Source organism: Podarcis filfolensis (assembly GCF_964270895.1).
Source record: "Podarcis filfolensis genome assembly, chromosome: 3".
Lineage (NCBI taxonomy): Eukaryota > Metazoa > Chordata > Lepidosauria > Squamata > Lacertidae > Podarcis > Podarcis filfolensis.
The window spans coordinates 77,040,669-77,066,966 of NC_139606.1; the positions used below are offsets into that span (position 1 = coordinate 77,040,669).

Sequence of the window (26,298 nt, forward strand, 5' to 3'; positions counted from 1 at the left end):
TAACCCTTAGATCAGCAGCTTGGTCCATAGCACAAGTCAGCATGGGCAAACCCTGCAGAATTAACACCCAAATAGATGCCCCAGGGCAAAGAGAAGAAGAGCTCATCAAGGGAACTGTGTTTTCAGGAGCAGGGAGCTTGTTTTTGGAATTGAGCACTTTTACTGAGGCAGTTTGGAGGTGTCGGGGATGACCGGAAATAAGTGATGTCAGGGTATCCATTGGCCAGTTGGTTTTCTTGGTGCTCTGCTTGTTCCCAACATCTGGGAGTGAGGGAAATCATATGATCATGAATGGAAACTTATCCTGTCTCCTGCTTTCATAGCACATGAATATGTATATGCATATACAAACTGATTTTAAACAGTGGATCTACAGTGTGCTTATCAAAAGCACCATTTGAAGAAAGACACAACTGGGTATGATGGTGGTAGCAGACCCATTTGGGGGACTATGTCTGTCCTGATGACACATCAAGAGGGACACATCAAGAGGAGGGAGCTCATTTAGAGCAAAAGGGGTGCACAGATAAAGAGAACTGAGCCTGCACTTTCCCACCACCTCACCCTCTGAGTCCATTTCTCCAAGCCTAGGTCACTTCTGGTATCAGAGCTCAACTTCAGGGGGAAAAAATGTCCGTCTGCAGTGCTATTTTCCTAGAAAAAGAGGTGCCAGAACTCACCATGAACACCAGCGAGTTCTGGCTGAAAGAAAGCCCTGTCTGCCTGGAGACAGACTATGGGAAGGTAAAATACAGATATGCAGTCACATGCAAACACAAGCAAAATCCGTATCCCTGTCAGTGAAGTGAGGCCTGTCAGAGTGAGCTTAGCCATGCCATCTGTTTGCTTGTCAACCATCTGCTTTACTCCCAGGGGATGTCATGTATATTGGCCTTACCTAAACCCCACTGAAGTTACTGGAAGAGTTCTGGGAGCCTTCACTAGATTAGAAGCAGATTCTTTATAAGCGGTGTAATAAAAATAATTAGGCATATTAAGACAGCTCAGCTAGCTTAGGCCTAAGAGTGTCAATAAATAGACATGGTTTTCTGAGAAACTGGAAATTCCATGTTAGGCTCGACGCCGAATGTTGTGACAGGAAGATCTGCCGGTAAAGTATAATGTTCTTCCCTGCGCTTTCGCATGCCAAGCACGCGCATATAGAGTTCTCCCACAAACCTACTTAACTTCCATTAGCTGCCCTAAGGAATTACTCATCAATAGTTAAAAGGATTGAGCTCACAGAAACAATGGCTGCTGGTGACTCACCTGTTGAGTCAGAAGGAGCGGTGCAAACTATGTAATGCATCAGACTCTTGGGAATAACGTCGGCTTGATTTATTGCCGAGGATTAAATGAACAAACTGCTAGCCAATAGGACATCCTCCTTTCGCAGACAGCAACTCTGAAACAGCTGCACCAAAGCAAAAGAAGAATAAGAGATATTAAGTTCCCATCTCTTTCTTAAGTGATGCCTTTTATTTGATTTACATTCCCCCAGTCCCCTTTAAAAAAGCAGAAATGTTCTAGCTAGTAAGCATAGCTCTTATTTCCATTGCACTAACATGTACCGGAACAACACATAAATCAGTGTGCATGAATGTGGGAGCAGAAATGTATGCTTATTGTAAAGCCTAGCTGAAAATGCAGAATTTCTGCTGAATATTCTCCAACACATATATTCATTCATTCATTCATTCATCTAAGTTGATAGGGACCACTGTTCTGCTCACAGAGTTCCAGTTCTTAGAATGGTTTAGTAATCAATCCCTTTTCCCAGGAAACTTCATTGGAGAAGGTATCTGCCCTACCGGTGTGGGAGCAGTGGTCTTTATATTGTGTTTTTGGGTGGCTGAAAACTTATCACAGGATCTTCACTATGAAGATCAGTAAATGGATACAGTAATAGGCTTCCCTAAAAGGCAGCTTGCTTAGCACCCTACACCTTTGTGTGTAATGCTTTGCCTAGGGATGTGTTTGGCATGGGCTCGGTTCACATGAGGCAATGGTGAGTCCCAGAAGGCCTGGTTGGTGTCCTGTATTATGAGATCATGTACACACTACCTATAAAGCACATCTGAAGCACATTCAAATGTGCACTGCAGTTTACCCTTCCCAGAGTTACAATTTCCAGCAACTATCTGCCTCTGTCTATATACACAATATGTATTGCTGGATTCAGTTAATGAGCTCCATCAGCCTGGGCAAGGATGCTTGCTTGTGCAATGGGGTTTCCCCCTCTTCTTCTCACCCATGCCCCCCCAGGAGTCAGGAGAACCTCACAGAGGTAACAAATTAAGAACTTGTATTTTTCTATCCTTTCAATTTATTCAAAATCAGCTGCCCGAGGAAGCTGTGCCATTCTGCCTAATGGTAGGGCTGCCCCCTCTGAGGTATTTGGGTATTTGTCAGTGCAGTGGATTGGTAAATGAGAAAGAGTGTTCATTGGAGGCAAACCAAAAACCAGAGAACCAAAATGTTCAGCTTGGATCCACAAAACGCAAGTTTAAGTCTACCCACATTCAGCTTGGTTCATCTTCATGGAGAAATTGAGGAATACCACCACCACCACAAATACTTTCCCTGCATTATGTTTGCCTGTGCAACTTCAGAAAGTAACGCTGGAAGTGTTGCCGAGGCAAACCAGTGCGCTGGAAGTAATTCAAGACCAGGCCTCCTTTTTGTTATCACAGGAGATGTTTATATTACTGAAGCAAATGTGAGACAAAGGAAAAAGACTTATAAGGTGCAGAATCACAACCAACATATTCCATCTAATTTCCATCGATCCTTAACTCATGAATTGGACTGAATTGGTAGCCATTCCAACAAGTGGGACCCGCAACGAAATGTTGCAGGGGGGGAGTGTTGCTGATGAGGATTCCTAACAATCTATTCCACCCCCCTTGTTCCCATTATCTCCCCCCGAAAAGTCAGTCAGTATTCTATGGCCACTGAGTATGCTTGTTCCTGATTGGTCTGTTGTTATTTTTGGGGTACATACTCCATCCCCATTTAGGGCTTTCGTTTGTCTGCCGCAAATGCTCTTGTGCGTGGGTGGTGTCATTTGTTTACATAAATGAAAGCACTCAAAAGCCTGAGCATCAGAAATAGAAGAAATTATTATCATTGGTTCACATTTCCTGTGTGACTTCCTTGAGACATTCAGGGAGGAGTGAGGGGGAGACTTTGCGTAACACTCTGTCCTCGTTTATTTGGCACTGACTGGAATAAAAATAAATTGTACGTATTTCTATTCCACCTTTCGGGGCAATCTTTCACTAGGTGGCTTCCAATAAAACGTTAAAAGCAACACAACAATGAAGTAAAGAATATGCTATATAACACCATGGGGGGTATGCAATAAAATCAATAAAAAGCTTAATGGAATACAAGCAAAAGTACCACTCACATATTCATGCTGAGATCAATTAGACAAGAAGCATGGAATAATCTCAGATGTATTTGGGGGGAGGGAAGGAAAAGTAATGTGGAATTGATATGATCTGGGAAGAGGCATTTCTCCAGAATTGCCTCTAAATGAACATGGTGTGTGCGTGTTGTGAGTGCATTAACATCAATATGCATGCAAGTATGCTGGGAAAAAGAAGAGAAGATGCACAAGAGAATGTACTTTACAAACTCCCCTTCCAGCTTTCCTTTGGGCAGCGGAGCCTCTGAATGACGCACGCAGAGACAGTGTTCACTCAGCAGAGCAAGACAGCATAACAGATGGGCTGGCACAATACCTATTTTCTTTTCATTTTTCTTTTTAAAGGATGCCCTATTTAGCTGGGTTTCATTATCTGGGTGGTTTTATCTTCTCCTTTTAACACTTCGTTGATTTTTTACATGGCAACGAAATAGTAACAAAACAAAGGGCATTAGAATTGGTTCCAGGCAGGGATATAAATGGAATGACTGGAAGTCACATAAAGGAAGAGGACGAAAATGCAGCAGAGGCAGCCTTTATGTGATGGCCATTTTGCTTCCTACCTACGATACATTTCTTCCATTACATGATGTAGAATAACCATGAATTATTAAGTGGCTCATTCACAACTGGAGGAAACGTTGTTTTCCTAACCCATACTTAGGAGAACAAAGTAAACATTAAATGGAAAACGCATGTTAACAGTGTTAGGGGGCGCTGTTGGGAGGTTACTATCATCAGAGTCTTGGAAGGCGGAGGACAAGATGGCGCCCTCCCCCCCACATGTGATAACCACACTGGCAGCTGAACCCTAGGGAATATACACACTGCATGACCATGTGCTTTCAGTGTTGGATGCAGGTACCTTTTAGGGGCTGCTGTACATACAACTGAGGCTCCAATACTTTGGCCACCTCATGAGAAGAGAAGACTCCCTGGAAAAGACCCTGATGTTGGGAAAGACGGAGGGGACGACAGAGGGCAAGATGGTTGGACAGTGTTCTTGAAGCTACCAGCATGAGTTTGACCTAACTGAGGGAGGCAGCGGAAGACAGGCGTGCCTGGCGTGCTCTGGTCCATGGGGTCACCAAGAGTCGGACACGACTAAATGACTAAACAACAACAAGTACATACAACAGCACCCCCATGTTGTCTCTGTCCTCCACTATTTGTCAGTCTAAAGCACATTCTGCTGAAACAGTTATAATCATTGTTGTTGTTGTTGGGAATGCACCTAATGTACTTGCTGCGTACATGTGCACACAGTGAGTGCCTTCTCCTAAGGAGGCAGACATCATAAAGATGTGCCACTCCCCTTCTCCATCTTCAGCTTGACTGTGAATGAAATGGGCAAAAACAGGAAGCAGTACAGTAACTTAGCTGTCTCTGTATGCCAACATAAATATCCGCTGTTTATCAGTATATCAATACACCACTTTCCGGCCAGTCTGTTTTTAAAAACTACCCAAAAACTTTTTTTTAAAAGGTGTCAGGAGCCGGAGTGGGCATAGGTCAACAAAATAAATCGTGTCCTCCGTAAAAGAGGGCACGTGTTGCTGTGAGACCTGGAGACCAAACTCTTGTGTTGTGGGTGGGTAAGATTGGACTGCCACAACACCCGATTGGTAGATGTTGGGTTCAATCTGGCCAATGGGGCGCAGTCCAAACGGATCGAGGGACCTATATATACCTGTAATGGTTATATGGGGTTGCTCGTGCGTAAGTTGCCGCCACTCTTGGCGAGGTTGCCTGGTTAAACCTTTTCCTGGCTGGACAGCCCTTCACTTCGTGGCTGTTTCAGTCGCTAGCAGAATCCGTCAGTGGGTGTTTCTTGAACTTCTTCCAGCAAAGAAGTTCTTTGACGCCAAGTCTACGCCTACTTTCCCTGCGCAGAAGTCTTCTGCGCAGGGTGGGTGTGGGTAGCGGAGGACCTGTGCTCTCCCCGCTGGTCTCCGGCAAAGAGTCCTGGAGCCCCCTCTCCGATTCCCCCATCCGCCCCCCTTTATCCCTGGTGTTACGCTGATTTCCTTCCCCAGCCGATGAGTCCCCTCTCTCCCTGCTGGGCCCTTCTCAGGCATCGCTTGGGAGCCTTGCCTCCACTCCTGGCTCCGATGTCAGTTCCCTGACAATACCCATGCACGTGCCCAGAGCTTCCTCTTTTGGCTCATGCATTTGGAACAGCTAAACAGCATGTCCTCTGTGCAACCGAGAGAGACTTACCCTTGACGGATCGTCTTGGTGATATCTTTCCGTTATCTTTCTTTCTTTATCTTTTTATTATTTATTTCATTCTTTATTGCCCACCCCTTTAAATTGGCCCCTTCCCCTTCCCCTTCCTTCCCCTTCCCTTTTGCTAGCGGGGCTTGGCCTGCAGGGCTTCAGCGCCTGAGTGCACCCAGTTGCGGAGCCTGCTGCTGCCCTCCTTTTTGCAGCAGCTTCTGTCTCCTTTAATTCGGCTGTGGCTGCAGCTTCGGGGGCCCCTTTAGCTTAACATGGCCTTAGGCAATTCGTGATTGTCGCTGACTGGGGCTCTTTCGCCTAGCTTATTACGTTGCTTTGCCTTACGAGAGTTCCCTCTCCGTTAAAACAGCGATTTCCGTGTGCCCGTTTTGCGTAGAGGCTGGTTGGGAATTTTCCGAGGGTGTAAATCTCCCCTCCCTCTAAGTCTGGCTGCCATTCTGGGTTCCCTTCTGCAGGGAGAAGTTTGGCCCCCTATTAGTTTTGGTGGGAGCGCCATTTTAGTTGGCAGGAGTGCCATTAGTATTGTGTGATTCTGGATTTTCTCTGCCACAGCCTCTCCCCATTCCCAAAGCCCTGTTACCTCTTCAGCTTCTGACAGCTCTTTCTCCAAGTATCCTTCCTCTTCTCCCTCTGACCACCCATTGCTGTCCCATCACCAGTCCCCTGACTCTGAGCTTTCTTCCCCTGGGGGTTCTCTTGGGGTTTCCCCAGTGGGTGCTTCTCACCACTCTTCTGCATCCAGCCAGTCCAAGACATCAGGTCTGTGGAAACACCAATCAAAAAAGGGGTGGCGAATAGACAACCCTGCTGCACTGTTTGAAAACATGCCCATGTGTGTACAGACAACATTGATAGTAGCTACCACATTATATGCCATTTTCACACAAAGGTTTGCACAATTACAAAAAGCTATGAAAAGCCAAAGATGAGGAAGAACAGAGCCCAATGGACATACTTAAGGAAGGAAGGATGCTCTTGCTATAGCTTAGGGCCAGCGATATCTGCAAGGGTTTCATTTTTTTTCTTCAGCTGCTGAACAGCAAGTGTTTTTCTTCAAAAAAGAAGACGATGGTAGAAGCACATGAATTCTTAAGTATAAAGTGCTCACGTATTTGTTTTTTTCCAAGTGAATTTTTATTGTTTTCCTTACATATTCTTTTCCAACAAATTGTAATAGCACCATACATTCCCTTTGACTCTGCCGAGTCGCGACCCCCTTCCCTCCCCACAAGTGGTATATTTATCCTCTTTCCATCACGCACATCATTCTCATATTAGTACTATTATACATTGGAGGTATTATGTCAATCCTGCTAGTGTCTTGACCTCTTTACAATTCTTCTTTAAATATTCACTAAATTTACTCCAGTTATTTTGGTATCTTTGATCTCCCTGGTCCCGGATCCTCCCTGACAGTTTGGCAAGTTCTGCATATTCTGTCAACTTCGCCTGCCACTCCTGAATAGTTGGTATATCTTGTACTTTCCATCTTTGGGCCAGAAGGGTCCTCACGGCAGCTGTAGCATACATGAACAAATTTTGATCTTCTATTTTAATTTCTGTTCCTATTAAGCCTAATAGACACGCTTCCGGTCTTTTGGGGAAAGTATATCTAAATATTTTTTTGAGTTCATTATAAATTGATTCCCAAAATTTTTTTACCTTATCACAGGTCCACCACATATGGAAATAGTCCCCATCTGCCTTTTTACATTTCCAACATTTTCTTTCTTTTTTCCTATACATTTTAGCTAATTTTGTTGTTGTTGTTGTTGTTGTTTAGTCGTTTAGTCGTGTCCGACTCTTCGTGACCCCATGGACCAGAGCACGCCAGGCACCTCTGTCCTCCACTACCTCCCGCAGTTTAGTCTTCCACTGCCTCCCGCAGTTTAGTCAAACTCATGCTGGTAACCTCGAAAACACTATCCAACCATCTCATCCTCTGTCGCCCCCTTCTCCTTGTGCCCTCCATCTTTCCCAGCATCAGTGTCTTCTCCAGGGAGTCTTCTCTTCTCATGAGGTGGCCAAAGTACTGGAGCCTCAGCTTCACGATCTGTCCTTCCAGTGAGCACTCAGGGCTGATTTCATTAAGAATGGATGCATTTGATCTTCTTGCAGTCCATGGGACTCTCAAGAGTCTTCTCCAGCACCATAATTCAAAAGCATCAATTCTTCGGCGATCAGCCTTCTTTATGGTCCAGCTCTCACTTCCATACATCACTACTGGGAAAACCATGGCTTTAACTATACGGACCTTTGTTGGCAAGGTGACGTCTCTACTTCTCAAGATGCTGTCTAGGCCTGTCATTGCCCTTCTCCCAAGAAGCAGGCGTCTTTTAATTTCGTGGCTGCTGTCACCATCTGCAGTGATCATGGAGCCCAAGAAAGTAAAATCTCTCACTGCCTCCATTTCTTCCCCTTCTATTTGCCAGGAGGTGATGGGACCAGTGGCCATGATCTTCGTTTTTTTGATGTTGAGCTTCAGACCATATTTTGCACTCTCCTCTTTCACCCTCATTAAAAGGTTCTTTAATTCCTCCTCACTTTCTGCCATCAAGGTTGTGTCATCTGCATATCTGAGGTTGTTGATATTTCTTCCGGCAATCTTAATTCCAGCTTGGGATTCATCCAGCCCAGCCTTTCGCATGATGTATTCTGCGTATAAATTAAATAAGCAGGGAGACAAAATACAGCCTTGTCGTACGCCTTTCCCAATTTTGAACCAATCAGTTGTTCCATATCCAGTTCTAACTGTAGCTTCTTGTCCCACATAGAGATTTCTCAGGAGACAGATGAGGTGATCAGGCACTCCCATTTCTTTAAGAACTTGCCATAGTTTGCTGTGGTCGACACAGTCAAAGGCTTTTGCATAGTCAATGAAGCAGAAGTAGATGTCTTTCTGGAACTCTCTAGCTTTCTCCATAATCCAGCACATGTTTGCAATTTGGTCTCTGGTTCCTCTGCCTCTTCTAAATCCAGCTTGCACTTCTGGGAGTTCTCGATCCACATACTGTTTGAGCCTTCCTTGTAGAATTTTAAGCATAACCTTGCTAGCGTGTGAAATGAGTGCAATTGTGCGGTAGTTGGAGCATTCTTTGGCACTGCCCTTCTTTGGGATTGGGATGTAGACTGATCTTCTCCAATCTTCTGGCCACTGCTGAGTTTTCCAAATTTGCTGGCATATTGAGTGTAGCACCTTAACAGCATCATCTTTTAAAAATTTACTGGCGTCAAATGCCATCTATACATCATTTTTAGCAAGTTTTCCTTTAAAGCCATGCATCCTGTAAATCTCAAACCCTCCTTCCATAATCTTTTCCATGCATCCAATTCAATGTTATGCCCAATATCAATTGCCCATTTTATCATTGATTCCTTTACTTCTTCGTCTTTTGTATACCATTCTAGCAATAAACTATACATTCTTGATAAAATTTTATCTTTACAGTCTATTAACTCGATTTGGAATTTCGATTTTTTATCTTCGAACCCATTTCTCTTTTTATCTTCCTTTAATAAGTCACTGATCTGGTGGTATTGCAGCCACCCTGTTAACATCTTTTCAATTTGGTCATATGGTTTGAACTTTATCCCTTGGTCTGTTTTCCTAGTAATATCCTCATATGTTACTCTTTCCCCTTCCATGTTTACTTTTTTTGTTGTCAACACCTCAATTGGTGATATCCACCACGGTGTCTTTCTTTCCAGGAGGTTTTTATTCCGATCCCATACTTCATATAAAGATTTCCTAATCACATGGTTTAGAAAACCTTTATGTACCTTTACTTTGTTGTACCATAGGTACGAATGCCAACCGTATCTATTGTGAGCATCTAAAGTGCTCACATATTTGAGATACATACATACCGAGACACGGCAGGTGCCCGCTAATTGTACTTTCTGAAAACAACTGAAGCTCTTCCAGCTGAATGAAAAGGTCTCTGCCATAAATGTTCATTTCTATTGTTTTTAAATATATCTCCAGTTATTTTTGTATTGTTTTAAAAACTATTTTAGATGTTTTTATTATATTCTTTTATTATATGGCAATTCACACACGCACACATACATTTTCCTTTCACAGTACATTCCTAATATATTTTTTGCAACCACGAGCATGGAGCCTTTCCACATGATTGGAACCACTGAGATAAATGGATTTAAAATGTTATGGCCTCCTCATATGCACATGTGGTAGCTGTTGTGTTTGGAGAAGAACAGCCCTATTTAGTCAATCAAAACAGGACATAATCTTCCCACAGAGCAAGGGGTTGGGATCATGTCTTATGACCCTGCCACCAACTTCATGCATCCATCTGGCTCTTCAGCACAGAGCACTAACTCTCTGGAGATTATTGCGGAAGTAGGTGAAATTGCAGTAAAAATGTAAAACACTGTGCCTCAAAATGCCATATTGTAGAGGGAAATTGAATTTGTGGAACCAGAGAGCCCTCTAATGGTGGAAGACATAGAGGGTTGCCCAGGAATTCAGTAAATTGATGGGTGTTCAGTACTCTATGTTAGGAAGGAGGTTTTCTACAGGCCAGAGGAGAAAGTATCTAGAAGATGAATAAGACAAGAATGAAACGAGATGCATCCAAGCAAGAAAGGATGTCATACAGTTTTGTTTTTTTTTAAAGACATTAATATTGACAGGTATTAGGACAAAAGTAAGAGAGCTAACTAAAAAAAGGAAGAACAGCTGTGTAGTATGGGAGACAAGCAATCCTTTTGACCTAAGGAAGCAATTGGACAGCAAGAGGTTTTTAATATGTGGGGGTCAGCAACAAGGGTTTTACATAGCACCGTGTAATAACATTCTCTGAAAGGAAGCTGGGATAGCTCACTTGGTAGAGTATGAAACTCTTAATCTCAGGGTTGTGGGTTTCAACCCCATGCTGGGTGTAGGTTTCCTGCGTTGCAGGAGGTTGGACTAGATTACCCTCATAGTCCCTTCCAACTCTACAATTCTATGTTTCTATGAAGGATGTTTCCATCACATCATAATCCCTGTTATGCCTATTACAATGACACCACTCCACAGCTCCTTGATCAAAGGAAGAGGATATTCATTGGATATTGTGGTTTTATTGAGGGCCCTCTAATAATTACAGGTGCAAAGCTCTCTAGCTTTCTTCTTAACTGCAAATATGGGGTGGGGGAGAGATGAAATAACCTTCCCTTTAGGTTGATGTCTGTAAAATATTTCAAGGTACAGGCATCAGCTAGATGGCGCAATTGTAGGGCTGGCTGTGGGTGGGGGTTGCTGGCTGGCTTCCTTCTTTTCAAACCTGTATCATTAGGCTTGATATTTCTTGGGGAGGAGCCTGGAGTTAGAAGCAGGTTGGGAGTGTGGCCTGAGAGCCGCAGCTGAGGATGCAGCAACTGCACGCGTGCGCGCGCGCACACACACACACACAATATATATATAATATATGAATTGAGAATGATTTTCAGGATGTGTCCTTGAGGCAACCCCTCGCCCCTTAAGCTCTTTTATCATGCAGATTTGTTGGGGATGGGGGAGGCCTTGCTTTAGTGTCCCTCAGAATTTAGTGGAGAGACACGGCAGGACCCCACCTGAGTCCCCTTCCAGCTGCACAAATATAAGATGGGGGACGCCTGGCTTGCCTGTAGCACATATGAAAAGGATCTAGGGGTCTTAGTAGACCACAAGTTTAACTTGAGTTAACTGTGTGATGCTGCAGCAGCAAAGAAAGCTAATGCTATTTTAGGCAGCACCAACAGTGTCCCAGGCAAAGGAACTACAGGGGTACCTCCAGTTGTGGACAGGATCCGTTCCAGAGTTCCAGTCGGATCCTGAGGTTTCCGCAACTGGAGGGACCACTTCTGCTGATGCGCACGGCGTGGTAGAGCACTTCTGTGCATGCACGCACGACAAAACCCGGAAAAATACTTCCGGGTTTGCCGCGTATGTATCCCGAAGGATACGTAACTGGAGGTGAACGTAAGTAGAGGCACCACTGTAGTAGTACCATTCTATTGTACCGTGGTCAGACCACACCTGGAGTACTGTATTCATTTCTGGGCACACAATTTAAGAAAGCTGTTGACAACCTGGAACATGATCAAGGGTTTGGAAACCAGGTGGCAGCTCCCAGAGGTTCAGATAGATATTAAATAGCACGGCGGACAAAATGGAACCCTGTGGGGCTCCACAGGTCAGCTCCCATGGTTGTACCTCATAACTAATTTCCTGGAAATGGTCCTGGAGGTAGGAGCAGAACCAGGGAAAAACAGCATCCCAAACCCCCACCTTAAGATGTCGTTCTTTAGGTACTACTGTTCTTTATTCACAATAATTTTAAAAAAGACAGATTTGAAGGGAAATCAGAGGCCTGAGGAGGGCTCTCTTTACTAACTTTTTGGGGAAATAGTAATGTAGGAGAAAACGGGAACGCCTGTGCAAGCTTATTTGTGCAGTCTGGACTGAGGGGACTGGGAAAGGATGAGTTGCTGCTGTTGTCTATATTAACAGCATTTCCTGGCACTGATTGTCCCTTATCAAAGTAATAACAGTGCTCTTTAGTCCCGAGGCCAGATGCATGCACCAGCCAGCCAGATTATCTCCTCAGAAATGACAGCAATTGGGTTTGTAACAACAAAGGAAGCATTATTCATCACCCAGAGATAAAGACATACAAGGCTACATCTGCAACCGTTGTCACACTCACTCTCGCTCTTCAGAACACCCATTCCTGTGTCTTCAGAATACAACCTCCCTCTAGTGGCTGTTCCTTCATGTTACAATCATTCCAGCCGCCACCATTCTGACTGTTCGATCAGTGATTCCAGCTGGCTTCAGATGGATGTTAAATAAACTTGTGGCTTAGCTGGCTTTGTGATTCTGGCAGCTTCCTTTCCAGGCAAGAGAGCAGGGAGGGTAATGTAATTGTAGCCCAAGTTTTCTTGAGATGATTTTTGGTGGCTTGGATGGTATTGTTAGATGGCAGGGGCTTCTAAGCACATGCAATACTGGCCCACCTTAGATGAAGAGATCATTCCCATGGACTGTACAGTGGTACCTTGGGTTACATACGCTTCAGGTTACATATACTTCAGGTTACACACTCCGCTAACCCAGAAATAGTGCTTCAGGTTAAGAACTTTGCTTCGGGATAAGAACAGAAATCTGGCTCCGGCGGCACGGCGGCAGCAGGAGGCCCCATTAGCTAAAGTGGTGTTTCAGGTTAAGAACAGTTTCAGGTTAAGAATGGACCTCTGGAACGAATTAAGTACTTAACCCGAGGTACCACTGTACTTCTTTACCTGCAGGAACCACCCTTCGCTGTGGCCTTTGCCCCCAGGGCATGGCACGCCATCCTTTTACCACCAGACCCTGTTCCTAGACCCAGTTTTTTGACACCCACCAGATCTCAGGCCTTTCCCCCACCAGTCTCCATGCTGGGGGTCCATGAAGTTCCAGAATGTTGCCTTTCAAGAGCTGTCACCTCTATTCATGTATAAAGCAAGGGGTAAGGTTTTAGCATTGAAAGGGCCATGCCATTCTCTCTCTGTGTTTCAGGGCTTCAAGCACTTTTATCTCAGCACATATCAGATTTTATATTGAAGAAGTGCTTGCAGCTTCAGAGCATGGGGAAGTTGGCAGGGAGGGTGGTGGCAATCAGATCTCCTCACTTATGCAAGCCTTTTGCTGCAAAACGTAGACATAAAAAATAAATGTAGTTCTCTTTCATACCCTGGCTAAATTGGCATATACTCAAAATTCAAAATGTTTTTGACTTTTGTCCAATTTATATTCAAAGCTAGCAGACAGGTTGCCTTCCGACATGAAGAATGGCAAAGACGTAACTGTGACATGGCTAATCGGAAAATGATAATCATTATAGCACCCATAATACTAATTGCTCTTGAACTTCTATAGTTTTTGAATACATTTGGACTCTGGTGTGTTACCATAACTTAGGATACTTCACGTTTTCTGATGGAGAGTCCTTCCTTCCAACAGTGACTTGTTTGCTTTTGTTTATTCATATGCAAAATAGTTTACAGTACAGTTAAGTGAAGTGGCACATTTCCCTCAAGATACTTCAGTTTTATTGTTTTATTCTTTTACTTTTTATTTATATCTTGCTTTTCCATATAACATTTAACATGGCTTCCAAAAGATATTGTTACTGATGTTTTAAAGCATGTAAGTCTGTTTAACATGGATTCATTACTTTAGTAGGCCTGGTGGAATGCTCTCTCACAAGAGACTGGGGCCCTGTGGGATTTGACATCTTTCTGCAGGGCCTGCAAGACGGAGCTGTTCCGCCAGGCCTTTGGTCAGGGTTCAGTCCGATTCTTTTCTTTCTGTACAAGAACAAGCACTAAAGAGGCCTCCTAGCCCGCTCACAGGTCCTTTATAAGACCAGTGGTAACAGTTGGCCCTGGAGAATATTAACCACTCTCAATTTTACCCGTGGACTGCCATCTGTCCAGATTTTAATTTGCTCTGAACTAATTTTAAGATGTATTTTAACTAATTGATTGCCTGTTTTTGTTTTTATGTTCTTTGTATACTGTCTTAGTTTCATGATGTTAGCCACCCTGAGCCCAGCTCCGGCCGGGGAGGGCGGGGTACAAATAAAAATTTATTATTATTATTTATTATTTGTTAAATGTCAGACATGTGATTGTTTGATTATTTCAATGGCTGACTACCCTGAAAAGCATGAGGGCTTGAGGAAGTGTCACTACTGTCTTTCTCCTTTTGCTTTGGAAATCTTCAGTTGTCACATTGTGAATCATTGGGGGGCTAATTTGCTACCTTTTATTCCTTCCTTCCTTTCCTCCTTCCCACCCCTTTCACTCTTATCCAAGAGAGCTGCAGCCTTTGAAGTACTGTTTGATCCTTCTAATAGTTTACAGGGGAATTCAAGTAACTTTGATGTTGGCTTTCTTACAGAAGGGTGTGAGGAATTCTAAAATAGCAACCATCCTCCCCGCCCCCTGCAAAAAAAAACACAAAAAACACCCGGCAAATAATTTTCAGGTAACAGTAAATGTCATGGGTCAAATAGATAACATGGCTGCAGAAATGCACCAGAACAGAATATACACACTTACTTTTTCATCTTCAGAATTTCTCAGTCCTGAGGCCCTGTGGCACACAACTTCAGATAACAAAACAATTGAAATCTGAGAAGCCTAGTTCACCAATCATGCTAAAATAGAATTAGAAACACCGTGCTGAAATGTCTAGTCACCAAGTTTTGTAGTTTAGGCAGCTATTTTATTCTCCGGACAGTGATCTGAGGGCCAGAGTTTATCTTGCCACACACAATCATGACTAGCCAGGGCCCATCATAAAACTGCTGACATCTAGCAGTATTGGTGACATCTTCCATTATTATGTGCCTCATGCTCAGTCATATTACCTACATGTTGCCTGCAGAATCCAAAACAGATAGCATTAAAGTGTGAAATATTTCTAGATCTTACAATTGGAAAATAGTTCCCCCACCTTTCCCAGTGAAATTGTGGGCCACCTTTTAACTATAAACTCTGGTGGTGTCATAAGGGGCCAGGTCCAAGTTGCCTTGTAAACTGGCTCTTCGTACCCGTGAGCTGCCAGGTTGCTACCCCGGCCATAACATTAACTAAATTAAATGTGTGGATGATAAAGTCAAGCAGCCTTCACCAGCCTGGACCCCTCCAGACGTTTTTGATTAAAACTCCTATCAGTCCCAACCAATATAGTCAGGCGTATGATTCCAGGGGGCAGAAGAGGAGCTTTTGATCCCTAGCACCAGCACAACATATGCATTCCTACTTTCAGTACTGTTTGTGCCTACAAAGCTTTTGGGGCAGACATACTGCTTTGTTTCCAATCATTGCCTGTCCTGCCTTCCTACCCAAATCCAGTATCTCCTCTCCGGATAGCCATAATGTGGCAACATTGGGGAGGCATCACAGAATCAATGATTGGGTGAATGTTCCAGTATAAACACACCACTAATAGAGTATCATTGCATCAATGGCATGCTGCAGAATGCACCCACTGGGGGAGAAAACCAGCCTTGAGGGGCCCTTGAGGGAGAGTGAGCAGAAAAGCAGAAGTGCAGTAGATATTTAATTGGCTTTAATGGGTTACAGCTTATTTTAGATCTATTTCTAATGCATTGCTACCAGGCTCTAGCATTCAAGTTGGAAAGGACTCAGATGGAAAATTGTAACACAAAGCAATAAAGCAAATTCTGGCTGAATTTTTGCTTAAATTGTACTTAAATGATGTTTCTATTTCATATGAATATCAGCTTGCAGGGACTAAATGATCTGAATATCAAAGTTCACCCCAAAACCTTTTGGCCTTGCACTGGAGTCACAGACATAAGAGTGATCAAGTTAAAGTACAAGCCTGCATGTCTGCTCAGATGAAAACCCTGATGGGTCCAATGGGGCTTGCTTCCAGATAGAACAGGGATGGGGAACTGGGCAAGCCAGGGAGGGGGATCTGTCAGGTGTTATTGGACTCCAGCTCCCACCAGCCTCATCTAGCATGGCAAATGATGGGGAACAGGCCCATGAAGAGATGGTCTGAGGCCCGGGGTGGGAGTTTTGTCCATGAGAAGTGCCAGCTTCTCATCTGCTTTGATGCTACATGCTAGCACACACTAACACAAGTCCAGATTTTATTATCGCAGCCTTGCAGTGCATACAGACAGACAAGGGCATTTCACCCATGATTATTTTGCCCATTAAACCCCCCGTTCTTGGATGGGCCCCTGGCCAGCACAGCCCCGCCCCCCAAGGCCCAGGTCAAGTGTACCCAGCTGCCCCTGCCCTCTGGTGGGGAATGCTGGGAGTTTTAGTCTAACAGCAGCTGGACTGCCACCAGTACCCATCTCTAGCATAGCATTGCAGCTTTAATTACTGTACAAGAAGGCATGCTACTTTACACAAATAAGCTAGCTTAACAGTTCAGAACTGAAATTCTTAAGAAACTAATAATCACCACCAAACCCACTTCAAAACACTTGAACTCCTAAAATCCTAGCAAACCAGAACTCGCAGAATCCATTGAGAAAGCCAGCCCACAGCTGACAGCCCTGCTTAAAACTGGCTTTAGATGTTGTTGTTCTGGCACGGCCTGAGTTATTTGTTTGTATTAGTTCAAATGGGTATACCCATATAAAGTGGCAATGTCATCACTACTGCATTATAAGCCTGGAATTTAGCAAGCTCCTCTTTAAACATTTGACATGTTTCTCTACTGCTACAAGATCTAGGCCAGAGCAATATACCATGAAGTGCTGCACTCAGAATTAGGCCATGTCGAACCCTAGATCAAATTGATGAAGTGTGACACTGTCATTGAGGGGCCATTTATCCTCTTATCCTCTAATAATCTCCTGTCATTCTTAATTATATTCCACTGAGTTAACATTCAATGTATTGTAACAAAATTGTGTAATCAGAGAAATGTCGAACAAGCAGCTTTCCAACTTGGAATACTCCCCTAGAGGATGTTGTGACTTTCCAGGTTCCCTTGATGTGGCAGCAGTATCCGAGGAATGCATTCCACGAAGATAATAAATCACAGGCCGAAAAACCTAATACAGCACCGTTAACATTTATTGCTTAGTATTTCCCCAGTGCATGGGAGAGTGCCAGTCCAAACAGTTTCACAGCAATTTAGATTATTCCATTTCTTCTGGGGGTAATTTTCAATCATTCTGAAATTCGAGACATAGCAAATACCAACATGGAGCTTACTGCAGGCTATCATTTGCTTTGCTTGTGGGATTTGAGGAGGCTTTGGTGCTAAGCATTTGCAATGTCATAGTTGCCTGTAGCAGGCTGCACAAATGCCAGCATTTATTTATTCATACAGTTCTATGCTGCACTCTCAGTTGCCTACATGACAGAGGAAGCACCATGTAACATACTAAAAACAAAGTATAAAAAATGCCAAGAAATGTTGTGAGTTTTTTTTTTAAAAAATGTAAATACACATGAAATACAGGCAGAAGAATATTCTCACAGACAACAGCAAATGGCAAAAGCTCAAATCTAAATACCTTCACTTCCCTGAACAGCTAGGCTTTGATTAGTTTTGGAAACAACAGCTGATATTGTAAGCATAGATATTGATGCTTGTGCAGGAAAGGTACACACCCGTGACCTCGTATTCTTCACAGCTGTTAAGGGCAGGCCATGGAACAACATCTATCCTGCAGATCTGTGTAAGCAAGGAGGAACTTGCCTGGAAGGAGGCTTTTCAGAATGCGTTCAAGCCCTAGATTGCTGGGACTTAAAAGTGTAAAATTGTGAGCTGTGCTGAACACCAGTCTAAAGCTCTTAAGCCTAATTCACACATCGTCAAAGGATGCAAGTGTTACAACACCATGATCCTGTCCTGTGTCATTTCTATAAGCCTATAAAACAGTACATGAATTACCCAAATGCCACAGTTTCAGCACTGTACCTATCCTGGCGTCTAGCACCAATGGCATGTCATTTGGTCAACTCTCATAGTTCCTTCTTAGATATTGCTAGAATATTGAATGTTTCTAGTAGAAATTGTTTCTACACTACTACAGTAACGTAAGCCATCAGGCATAAGTCACTCCTCACTTAGAATGAACCCCTAAGACATGGTAGTAATGAACTAGCCTTCTCTGTCACATTAGTGATTGAGGTCTATGACCTTTTATCTCATGAGGCTTCTTTGCTATGTTTTTAATACGAGCAACTAGTCTTTGCAAACTACACTGCAAGTCAGGTGTACTCTACCTTCCACAGGCTTATAAAAATGGGTAAGTGTTGCGATCACCATAAGATGGTAGTGACCTTACCTAATGGATTTACACCCAAGGGGCAGCAGACAAAGGGGCCTCAAGACTGTACAGAGCACAATCATGTATGAAGGTCTGCAGAATCCACAAATGGCACAGGAATTTCCTCTTCCTTGATGCGCTTTAAAAAGACACTATGCTGGAACTAGTACTAGGTAAACAACTTTTGTAACCATCTATTGTGCCTTCACGACAGCATCACATTTTCTGCTCCCTCCCTCTCTTAGAAATCTCTCTCTCAGCTATCATCTTACTGTTGCCTAAAACAGGGGGCAGCTTTTGTCAGGACTCGCACATGGATCTCAACAACTTTGTTTCTATAGGGGGCTCCATAATTTTATAGTCCATTGCAGAACTAGGGTGATACAGAATTCTCTTTGACATAGCATGTACATTACCTTGAAAAGACCCTGAGACTGCTGCAAATACCGGTAGTTCTTCTGCTTACATACACAGACAAATATTTTATGCGAACAGATTCTGCATGCTCAGTGAGCAGCTCATGGACTTTATCAGGAGCTCTGCATATAAATAATCTGCTAGGCTGGTAGTAATGTATGGAACTTCCTTGTGTAAGCTGTGTAATAAAAGTATTATTAAGTCAGAAAGCAAATCTGCATGCAAACACAGATACAGATAGGGTGGCAAAGTATGTCTAAAAACTTTTTATATAAAAATATTAAAGCACTGTGTTATACTGCAAGGATAAAAACTTTTTTTCTTTTTTACAAAAAAAACCACATACTTTTTTATTGGCAGTGATGTGATTAGCTGTACAGTATGTAAACTTTTTCCGTTGTCACCTGAAAATGAAATAACTGGAAGAAAAGTTATTAACAGCACCTTTGGTTTGGTTGAGCTCAATTTTTTGGTATTTACAGTTTGCAGACATGTCTAATAGAGGTTAGAATTAAACACATTATAGATATATAAGAGTTATACAAAAAAATTAAAAAATTAATGTAGCATTTGATATTTTAATGATAAATATAAAATGAAGAAAGTTGTCAGAGAGCTGAAGGCTCAAAATTAGCTCTGCTTTAATAATGGTGTAGCCTGGCAAGTAAAGTTGTCTGGGATCTAAAGATTCTTTTTTAAATTTGAATTGCAGCATTCTAAAGATAGATATTTAGAAGAAAGTTGTGATCGCTATGCATTTTGTTTGTTGGATGTACTGTGGATGTCTTTACCAGCAAAAACAAGGCTTCTGAAAAATGCCTTAGCAGAAGAATTAGGAAATGCTTATCAGCCTTTAGCCTACACCCTGCTTTGCAAATTCCATTGCTAACGATTTTGCTTGCAAGCAACAAACATGTACCTTGGCCCTATTTTTTTCCTGTATAGCCAGGAAAGTCAATGTTACTGACAATATTTTGGCCATCTGCTTGTTTCACCACCCTCATTGCTCATGGCATGTGTTAAAGTAAGGTACATCTGAAACTACAACAAAAACATTTGGAAATGGACCATTATCAGACTTATGAAATAAGGAAGTGTCAAAAGAAATGGATTTTTTTAAAAAAAGCAAATGAAAAATATTTGACAGGATCTATCTGAAACATCACATTCCTTAGTTTAAATTCATGCTGTTTTGTAGAAGCCCATTCAAAATGGGCAGAGGCATTCAGTGGCATTTTACCCTAATGGTGTCCTCTTGAAATCAGAGGAACACGGCCAGTATAAGTGGTCAGTAAGTCACATATACAGTGAAAAGCTGAATAACCACTAAAGTGATATCGAGACAGACTAGCAAACTATTTCTAGTACTAAATTGCTTTGTTTCTATTTTGTGAAGCATAATGATAATACTGGGTGGAATTCAATGTTGCATAGCAAGCGTTTCATCTGTACAACCCACCCTTCCCTCCCTCAGGGTGTTGTTATGGGGGTTCTCCCAAATCCCTCAAAAAGCCTATTTCAGGGACATGTGTAGTGTTCACTGACGAAGCAGGGTGGACTCCTGTTGCGCATGCGGAAGCCCTTGTGAAGGGCTTCCACTGATGGGGAGGCATTAGGTGAATCCCGCACACTGTATTGACAGTGCTTAAAATCAGTAGGGGAGGAGGAATAAGAGCCTACTTAATATGGGACCCCCTTCACTTAAGTTGTTGGTTCTTATTGCAAATATCTCCCTTATTTTAACCACTTCAACCTACTCATTCCTGGGCTTTTCTGCCCCAATATTTAGGTGCTTGCAAGTCAGCTGTGCTAAGGGCGACCTATTGAAAGCTAATTTGTAGATAGACGATCGGAATACTCTTACACGCCAAGTGATCAATGGGTGTTTGAGATCCTGACCTCTTGTGCTTTTGAACACCCCATACTACAGCTTTACAACAATAGGACTAAGAGATTCTACCTAACAAGTGCTGATCACTAGGCTTGTCTTTTTTAAAAAAATAAAAATGGGGGGGGGGAGGTTGCAAAGATATGCCAGCATTCCATAATGTAGCCACTGTTGTTATAACATGTGTGCTTTGTAGTTTCTAGCTGCAGGCAGCATGGAGATTGTATCTTTAGGATCTTTACTTGAATGTAACTGGCCTTTTAACTAGTTGTTGACAGTATATTTCCAAAAGGTGGCAGCTGCCTCAATGCATTTCAGGCTGCATCTCTCAGTTTCTTTCTATGCAATCCACTCCAATGGTATTGTCTGGACACCGGCAAGAACGGCCTCCGGGAGTAGCCAAGCATAAATGAGTACAACCGCCATTGTTCACCGAACAATAGTTATGTCCTATAGCAAAGGAATAAAAACACAGCGGAAGAAAATAGCATTAGAGGAAAGCAAACACTGACCTGGTTTGATCACCCTCAGCTATGAGCTAGTTAATATCCACAAACTGTGAAAAGCCTGGACTGTATGCTTCTACCCACCCACCCCACCATTGCCTTGGTGTATGCCAGAGAAAAAGCCAGGATCAAATACTTTTTTTTTGGATTTTGGATTTTTCAAACTAACTCAGAGTTTGAAGTAACCAGAAATCCTAAAGTTGGATAACAACAACAACAACAATAAAGTGATAAAATATTAAACATTAAAAGCTTCCCTAAACAGGGCTGCCTTCAGATCTCTTCTAAAAGTCCTATAGTTGTTTATTTCTTTGACATCTGATGGGAGGGCGTTCCACAGGGCAGGAACCACTCCCAAGAAGGCTCTCTGCCTGGTTCCCTGTAGCTTCACTTCTTGCAGTGAGGGAACCACCAGAAGGCCCTCGGAGCTGAACCTCAGTGTCCGGGCTGAACGATGCGGGTGGAGACACTCCTTCAGGTATACTGGGCAGAGGCTGTTTAGGGCTTTAAAGGTCAGCACGAACACTTTGAATTGTGCTCAGAAACAGAGCGGAATTCTGATTCCCTCCTCAGGTTTGCAAAGAGAGGGAGAGGGCCACACAGAAACCCAAGTTCATGCATACAATACTAAACTATGGTATAGCATAACATGCAAACTAGCCCATTATATTAAAGATGATATAGCTCTATTTTTCTGTTTCAGTTCATTGGCTGCTGATTAGTATCAGTGCTGAACATCCTTTAAACATCCTTTAAACATGAGAAATATTCCAAAAAGGAGGACAATGAAGTACAGGTCAGACTTTTCACTAAAGCAGGATTAGAAAACATGTATACCTTGGACTCTTCCTCACAGACAGTGGGGATCTCTCAACTTTTACAGTGTCCAAGAATTCTTCCCAGCAAACTTGGGGAATAGGGGCCATAAGGATGTTAGCAGTGAAGTGGCATCACTGTAACAGAGCTGAATTTGCTTATTATTTGTTTAAAACACATACTGCCTTTCATCAACAATTTCAAATTGGTTTGCAAAAATAAAAAAACTGATTACACAACAACTGCTCTTGGATAATAAATCTCAGAAGTGTAGCCCAGGAAGAAAGGAAATCATCAAAGTAGCAGAAGGGACAGAAATATCAAGGGCAGTGAAAACAGACAAAATTGTTTGTGCAAAACACTTAAGCATTCCCCCCCTCAAAAAAAAGAGAGAAAATAATAAAATGCTTATGATGCACTCCCATGAAGTATGCCCACAGCTAGAGATTAGCCCTTTGATGATCCTGTGATGTTATGCACAGGCTGCATTTTCTTAGAAAGGTGTCAGTTCCACTTTGCATCTTAAAATTCTACACTTGGCACAAAGCTTGAAACCTAACTTCAAGCACTAACCAATTCTGCTTGTCCAGAAACAATAAACTAAGCAGCTAGGACTCCGCTCTTGAACACAATATGCTTGTGAACCTAACAAAGCCAGGAGTTTTCCTTTGAACAAAAATACCATCTCTGCAATGTTTTCCAGCTCCACAGAGCACATTTGGGACATGCAACTGTTTGTTTATTTAACTGAAAGCTTTGCACATGGAACTGAAAAAAATTCTAACATCTTAGTTAAACAAGCGAAATGACAAGATGGGCAACTGGAGACAGTCACAGTGTTTCTCAAGATCCAATTACAGAACAAAGCCTAACTAATACAGTCAACAACAATAAAAATATTTTTGTACATCAGGAAAAGCACCTTAGTACAAGGGATATTTCACTGTTGCAAATTCAAGTGTCAAGGAAACAAATAGAGCTCTGCTAGTATTAAGCTTTTCTAAATTATTCAATTAAAAGAAAGGGGGGAAGGGCAAAAGCAATCCATTGATCTATTGTTGAATATATGCTTCATCAGCTTAATATTTTATTGGAGTATTATATTCAGATTCCATAAGGTAAAGGGACCCCTGACCATTAGGTCTAGTCGTGACCGACTGGGGTTGTGGCGCTCATCTCATTTTATTGGCCGAGGGAGCCGGCGTACAGTTTCTGGGTCATGTGGCCAGCATGACTAAGCCGCTTCTGGTGAACCAGAGCAGCGCATTGAAACGCTGTTTACCTTCCCACCGGAGCGGTACCTATTTATCTACTTGCACTTGGACATGCTTTCGAACTGCTAGGTGGGCAGGAGCAGGGACCTAGCAACGGGAGCTCACCCTGTCACGGAGATTCAAACCACCAACCTTCTGATCAGCAAGCCCTAGGCTCTGTGGTTTAACCCACAGCGCCACCCACATCCCAGATTCCATAGTAAAAAAAAAAATCCTGCCATTACCTTGCGGACACTGAGCCAAGGCTGTAGTTATTCCATAAAGACGAGTGCGTTTATGAGGCTGGAAGTTGTCAATCTCCTGTGAGGTGGTACGGTCAACTGTTACCACAGCATCTCTAAGGAACAGAAAAAAGTGAAACATTTTTTTAAATAGTGAGAAGAAATGATGAGGCTGCAAGGAAGAAACTGCTGTTACCATCAAGGGTTAGGGCAGGCATAGGCAAACTCGGCCCTCCAGATGTTTTGGGACTACAATTCCCATCATCCCTTACCACTGGTCCTGTTAGCTAGGGATGATGGGAGTTGTAGTCCCCAAACATCTGGAGGGCCGAGTTTGCCTATGCCTGGGTTAGGGCTTGTCCACACTTACCTTTCCTCCAGTCCTTCCAGATATGGCCTGCGCTTTAAAGCTCCATCTCAGGGTGACCTTTTTTGTTGCTTGGAAGCTTTCTCCAGAAAAAAACCCACACTTTAAAGCTGAATCTTTAAAGCAAATCTGCAGAAAACCCAAATTGCTGTTTGCTCCAACTGAGTGCTTTTTACAGTGAAAGCTCCACAGCAACAAAAAAAAAGGGGGGGAGCCTTCGGATACAGAACATTAAAGCCCTTTCTCCATTTGGAGGGGGGACCCTGTAACCATGTTAGTTTTGAGGATACAGCAGCTGAGATCCAAGGGTTCTATTCTGTGCACAGAAGGAGTTTCAATTCATGATAGAAGCATTTAGATCCAAATCTATGTTTGCATGGCTATATTCAATGTCTCCTAATGTAGAAGCACACCCTTGACAATATGGGAGAGTATGGGAACCCGGACTTACAGCAGAAACCAGATCCTCTGAACTAAAGGATCCTCTGGATTATTCTCAACACTGTGAAAAACATGTGGACTGTTATCCTAATCCAGTCACAGACGTGTGCACATGAAAGTATCCCAAGCAAGATCCTGCACACAAATAGGTGCTACATGCATGAATTTTCCCAAGGTGAAAAGTTCAATAATCTGTTTTGAAGAGTACAAAGTAGGGCTCGGTCCAGCCTTCTGCTTCCCTCTCTCCCTGCACACTGATGACGGGTGCTATTGCCAACAATTCTGACTAGGGCTGCTCCCACACACGCCTAGCTACTGGATGAAACTTTCAGCCTTAGGGTGAACACTTGCACAGATGCTACCACTACACACAAACACACAAACACACACACACTGCTGCATTGAAGCCAATCTCTTGCTAAAGTTTTGAAGTGTTTGCTCCCAGCTTTTGTTTTCAAACATGTTTTTGCACAGACTGACCCTCAAAGATCTAAATCTTCAACCCTCCACATATCATAGCTAATATTTAGAAGCTTTATATTAAGTTTCAACATCTGCATATTGGGCAGGAAGGAAAAAGGCTTCAAATAACCAGCTTCTGCTTTACACATTAGAGAAAGTACTGCCATAAGGCAGGAACATTACCTTCCAAATCCCATTTACCATGTTCAGAATAAACACTTAACACAAAAGCATCCTCCTTAGGAAAACCTGCTTCAGTTGTTCGCCTGGAGAAAAAACTCACAGATTGCCAAAAGGACAAATACAGCTTCTGTGAGGCCAAAGTGGGCGTATGTGTGTGTGGAACATAAAATACAAGTGAATAACTTTCACACAAGACCATCATACCTTCTCCAGTCTGTGTAAAACAAATTCTTCCCATAGCTTGTAATGCTGAACGGATACTGGATTCCTTCGAGGATTTTTCGCCGACCGAGTTGATTGGGATCCATACATTCGACCCTTTTGGTGCCTGCATACAACAAAACAATTTGGTCTTTGTCTGTGACAAAAATAGGTCTTTTGTAAGAGGAAAAAGCACAATGACGCAAGAAAACCAGTATGTTCAGAATTATGGTTCCTTCTAAGCTCATCCATCCAATAATTTGTTGACATCTCTTCCCAGCAATCATTTGGGTTAAGTATAGTCTTTCTTCCCCTTTACTGGTATTTGATATGGGTCACACAAGGTCCACAATAAAAATCTTGGTTTTTTGTCTCAATCACAGCCTCCTCATGCTTGATGCAAAAAGTAGCCTCATACATTCTTCAGTACAAAAAAGACTTCCTTATAAAGAATCAGATTGTTGGTCATGTAGCTCAGTTTTGTCTACACTATGAAAAGGTCGCTCTCCAGGGCTTCAGATAGGATTATTTCCCAGCCTTAGGTGGACATGCCAGGGATTGAACCTGGAGTCTCGTGCCTTCAAAGCACATGCTCTACAATGCGTTTACTTAACCCAACAAAGTTCTTACTGCCATCCTTCCTACTCAATATACCCATGGCCTCCAGAAGGACAATATGCAAAAAAATAGTAATCAGTCAACAACCATTTTGATGTATGTGACTAACAGAAAGTTGAAGTAATTATGCATTCCTTTTGTATGCATCTGTTAGAAGAAGATTTGAGAGTCAGTGGTTCATAAATTTATAGTTCATAGTGCATTATGGATAAGCCTTTACCTGCATCTACCCAGCACAGCAATGAAGAGTAAGTGTCAAATGTCAGCCCATTTGGTAGCCCCAAATCTTCTTTAACAAGAATCCTTCTGTTTGTGCCATCCATGTATGAGGATTCGATTTTCGGAGCCTCTCTGTTCCAGTCTGTCCAATAAAGATTTCTGCATATACAAATAAAAAGAATCATGCCGCTGATGCAAGTAGGGT

General features: G+C 42.7%; 1 protein-coding gene and 1 long non-coding RNA gene across 4 annotated transcripts in view; both read right to left on the bottom strand.

Moving 5' to 3' along the window:
* Positions 1-1,132: 1,132 nt before the first annotated feature.
* LOC310759200 lies at positions 1,133-14,875 on the bottom strand. Of its 2 annotated transcripts, XR_014546260.1 has the most exons (4): positions 14,768-14,875; positions 13,066-13,148; positions 6,255-6,435; positions 1,133-1,414 (listed from the first exon to the last, which is right to left on the bottom strand). It is a non-coding gene; the product is annotated as an uncharacterized lncRNA (long non-coding RNA). The 2 variants fall into 2 exon arrangements; XR_014546261.1 differs by lacking the exon at positions 1,133-1,414 and having other exon boundaries at positions 6,177-6,435.
* Positions 14,876-17,254: 2,379 nt separating this feature from the next.
* NID1 (nidogen 1) overlaps positions 17,255-26,298 on the bottom strand; it is a 57,146-nt gene continuing 48,102 nt past the window's right edge. Inside the window, exons 17-21 of one of the 2 annotated variants that reach the window (XR_014546221.1) lie at positions 26,095-26,252; positions 25,260-25,383; positions 23,606-23,718; positions 18,897-21,235; positions 17,255-18,815 (exon numbers count right to left, since the gene is read on the bottom strand). Coding sequence is in view for 1 of the 2 variants with exons in the window: in XM_083606003.1 (XP_083462129.1) it covers positions 21,114-21,235; positions 23,606-23,718; positions 25,260-25,383; positions 26,095-26,252 (517 nt within the window). In the remaining variant the exon portion in view is untranslated. Of the gene's footprint in view, positions 21,236-23,605; positions 23,719-25,259; positions 25,384-26,094; positions 26,253-26,298 lie in introns of both variants that reach the window. The other variant, XM_083606003.1, reaches the window with a different exon arrangement.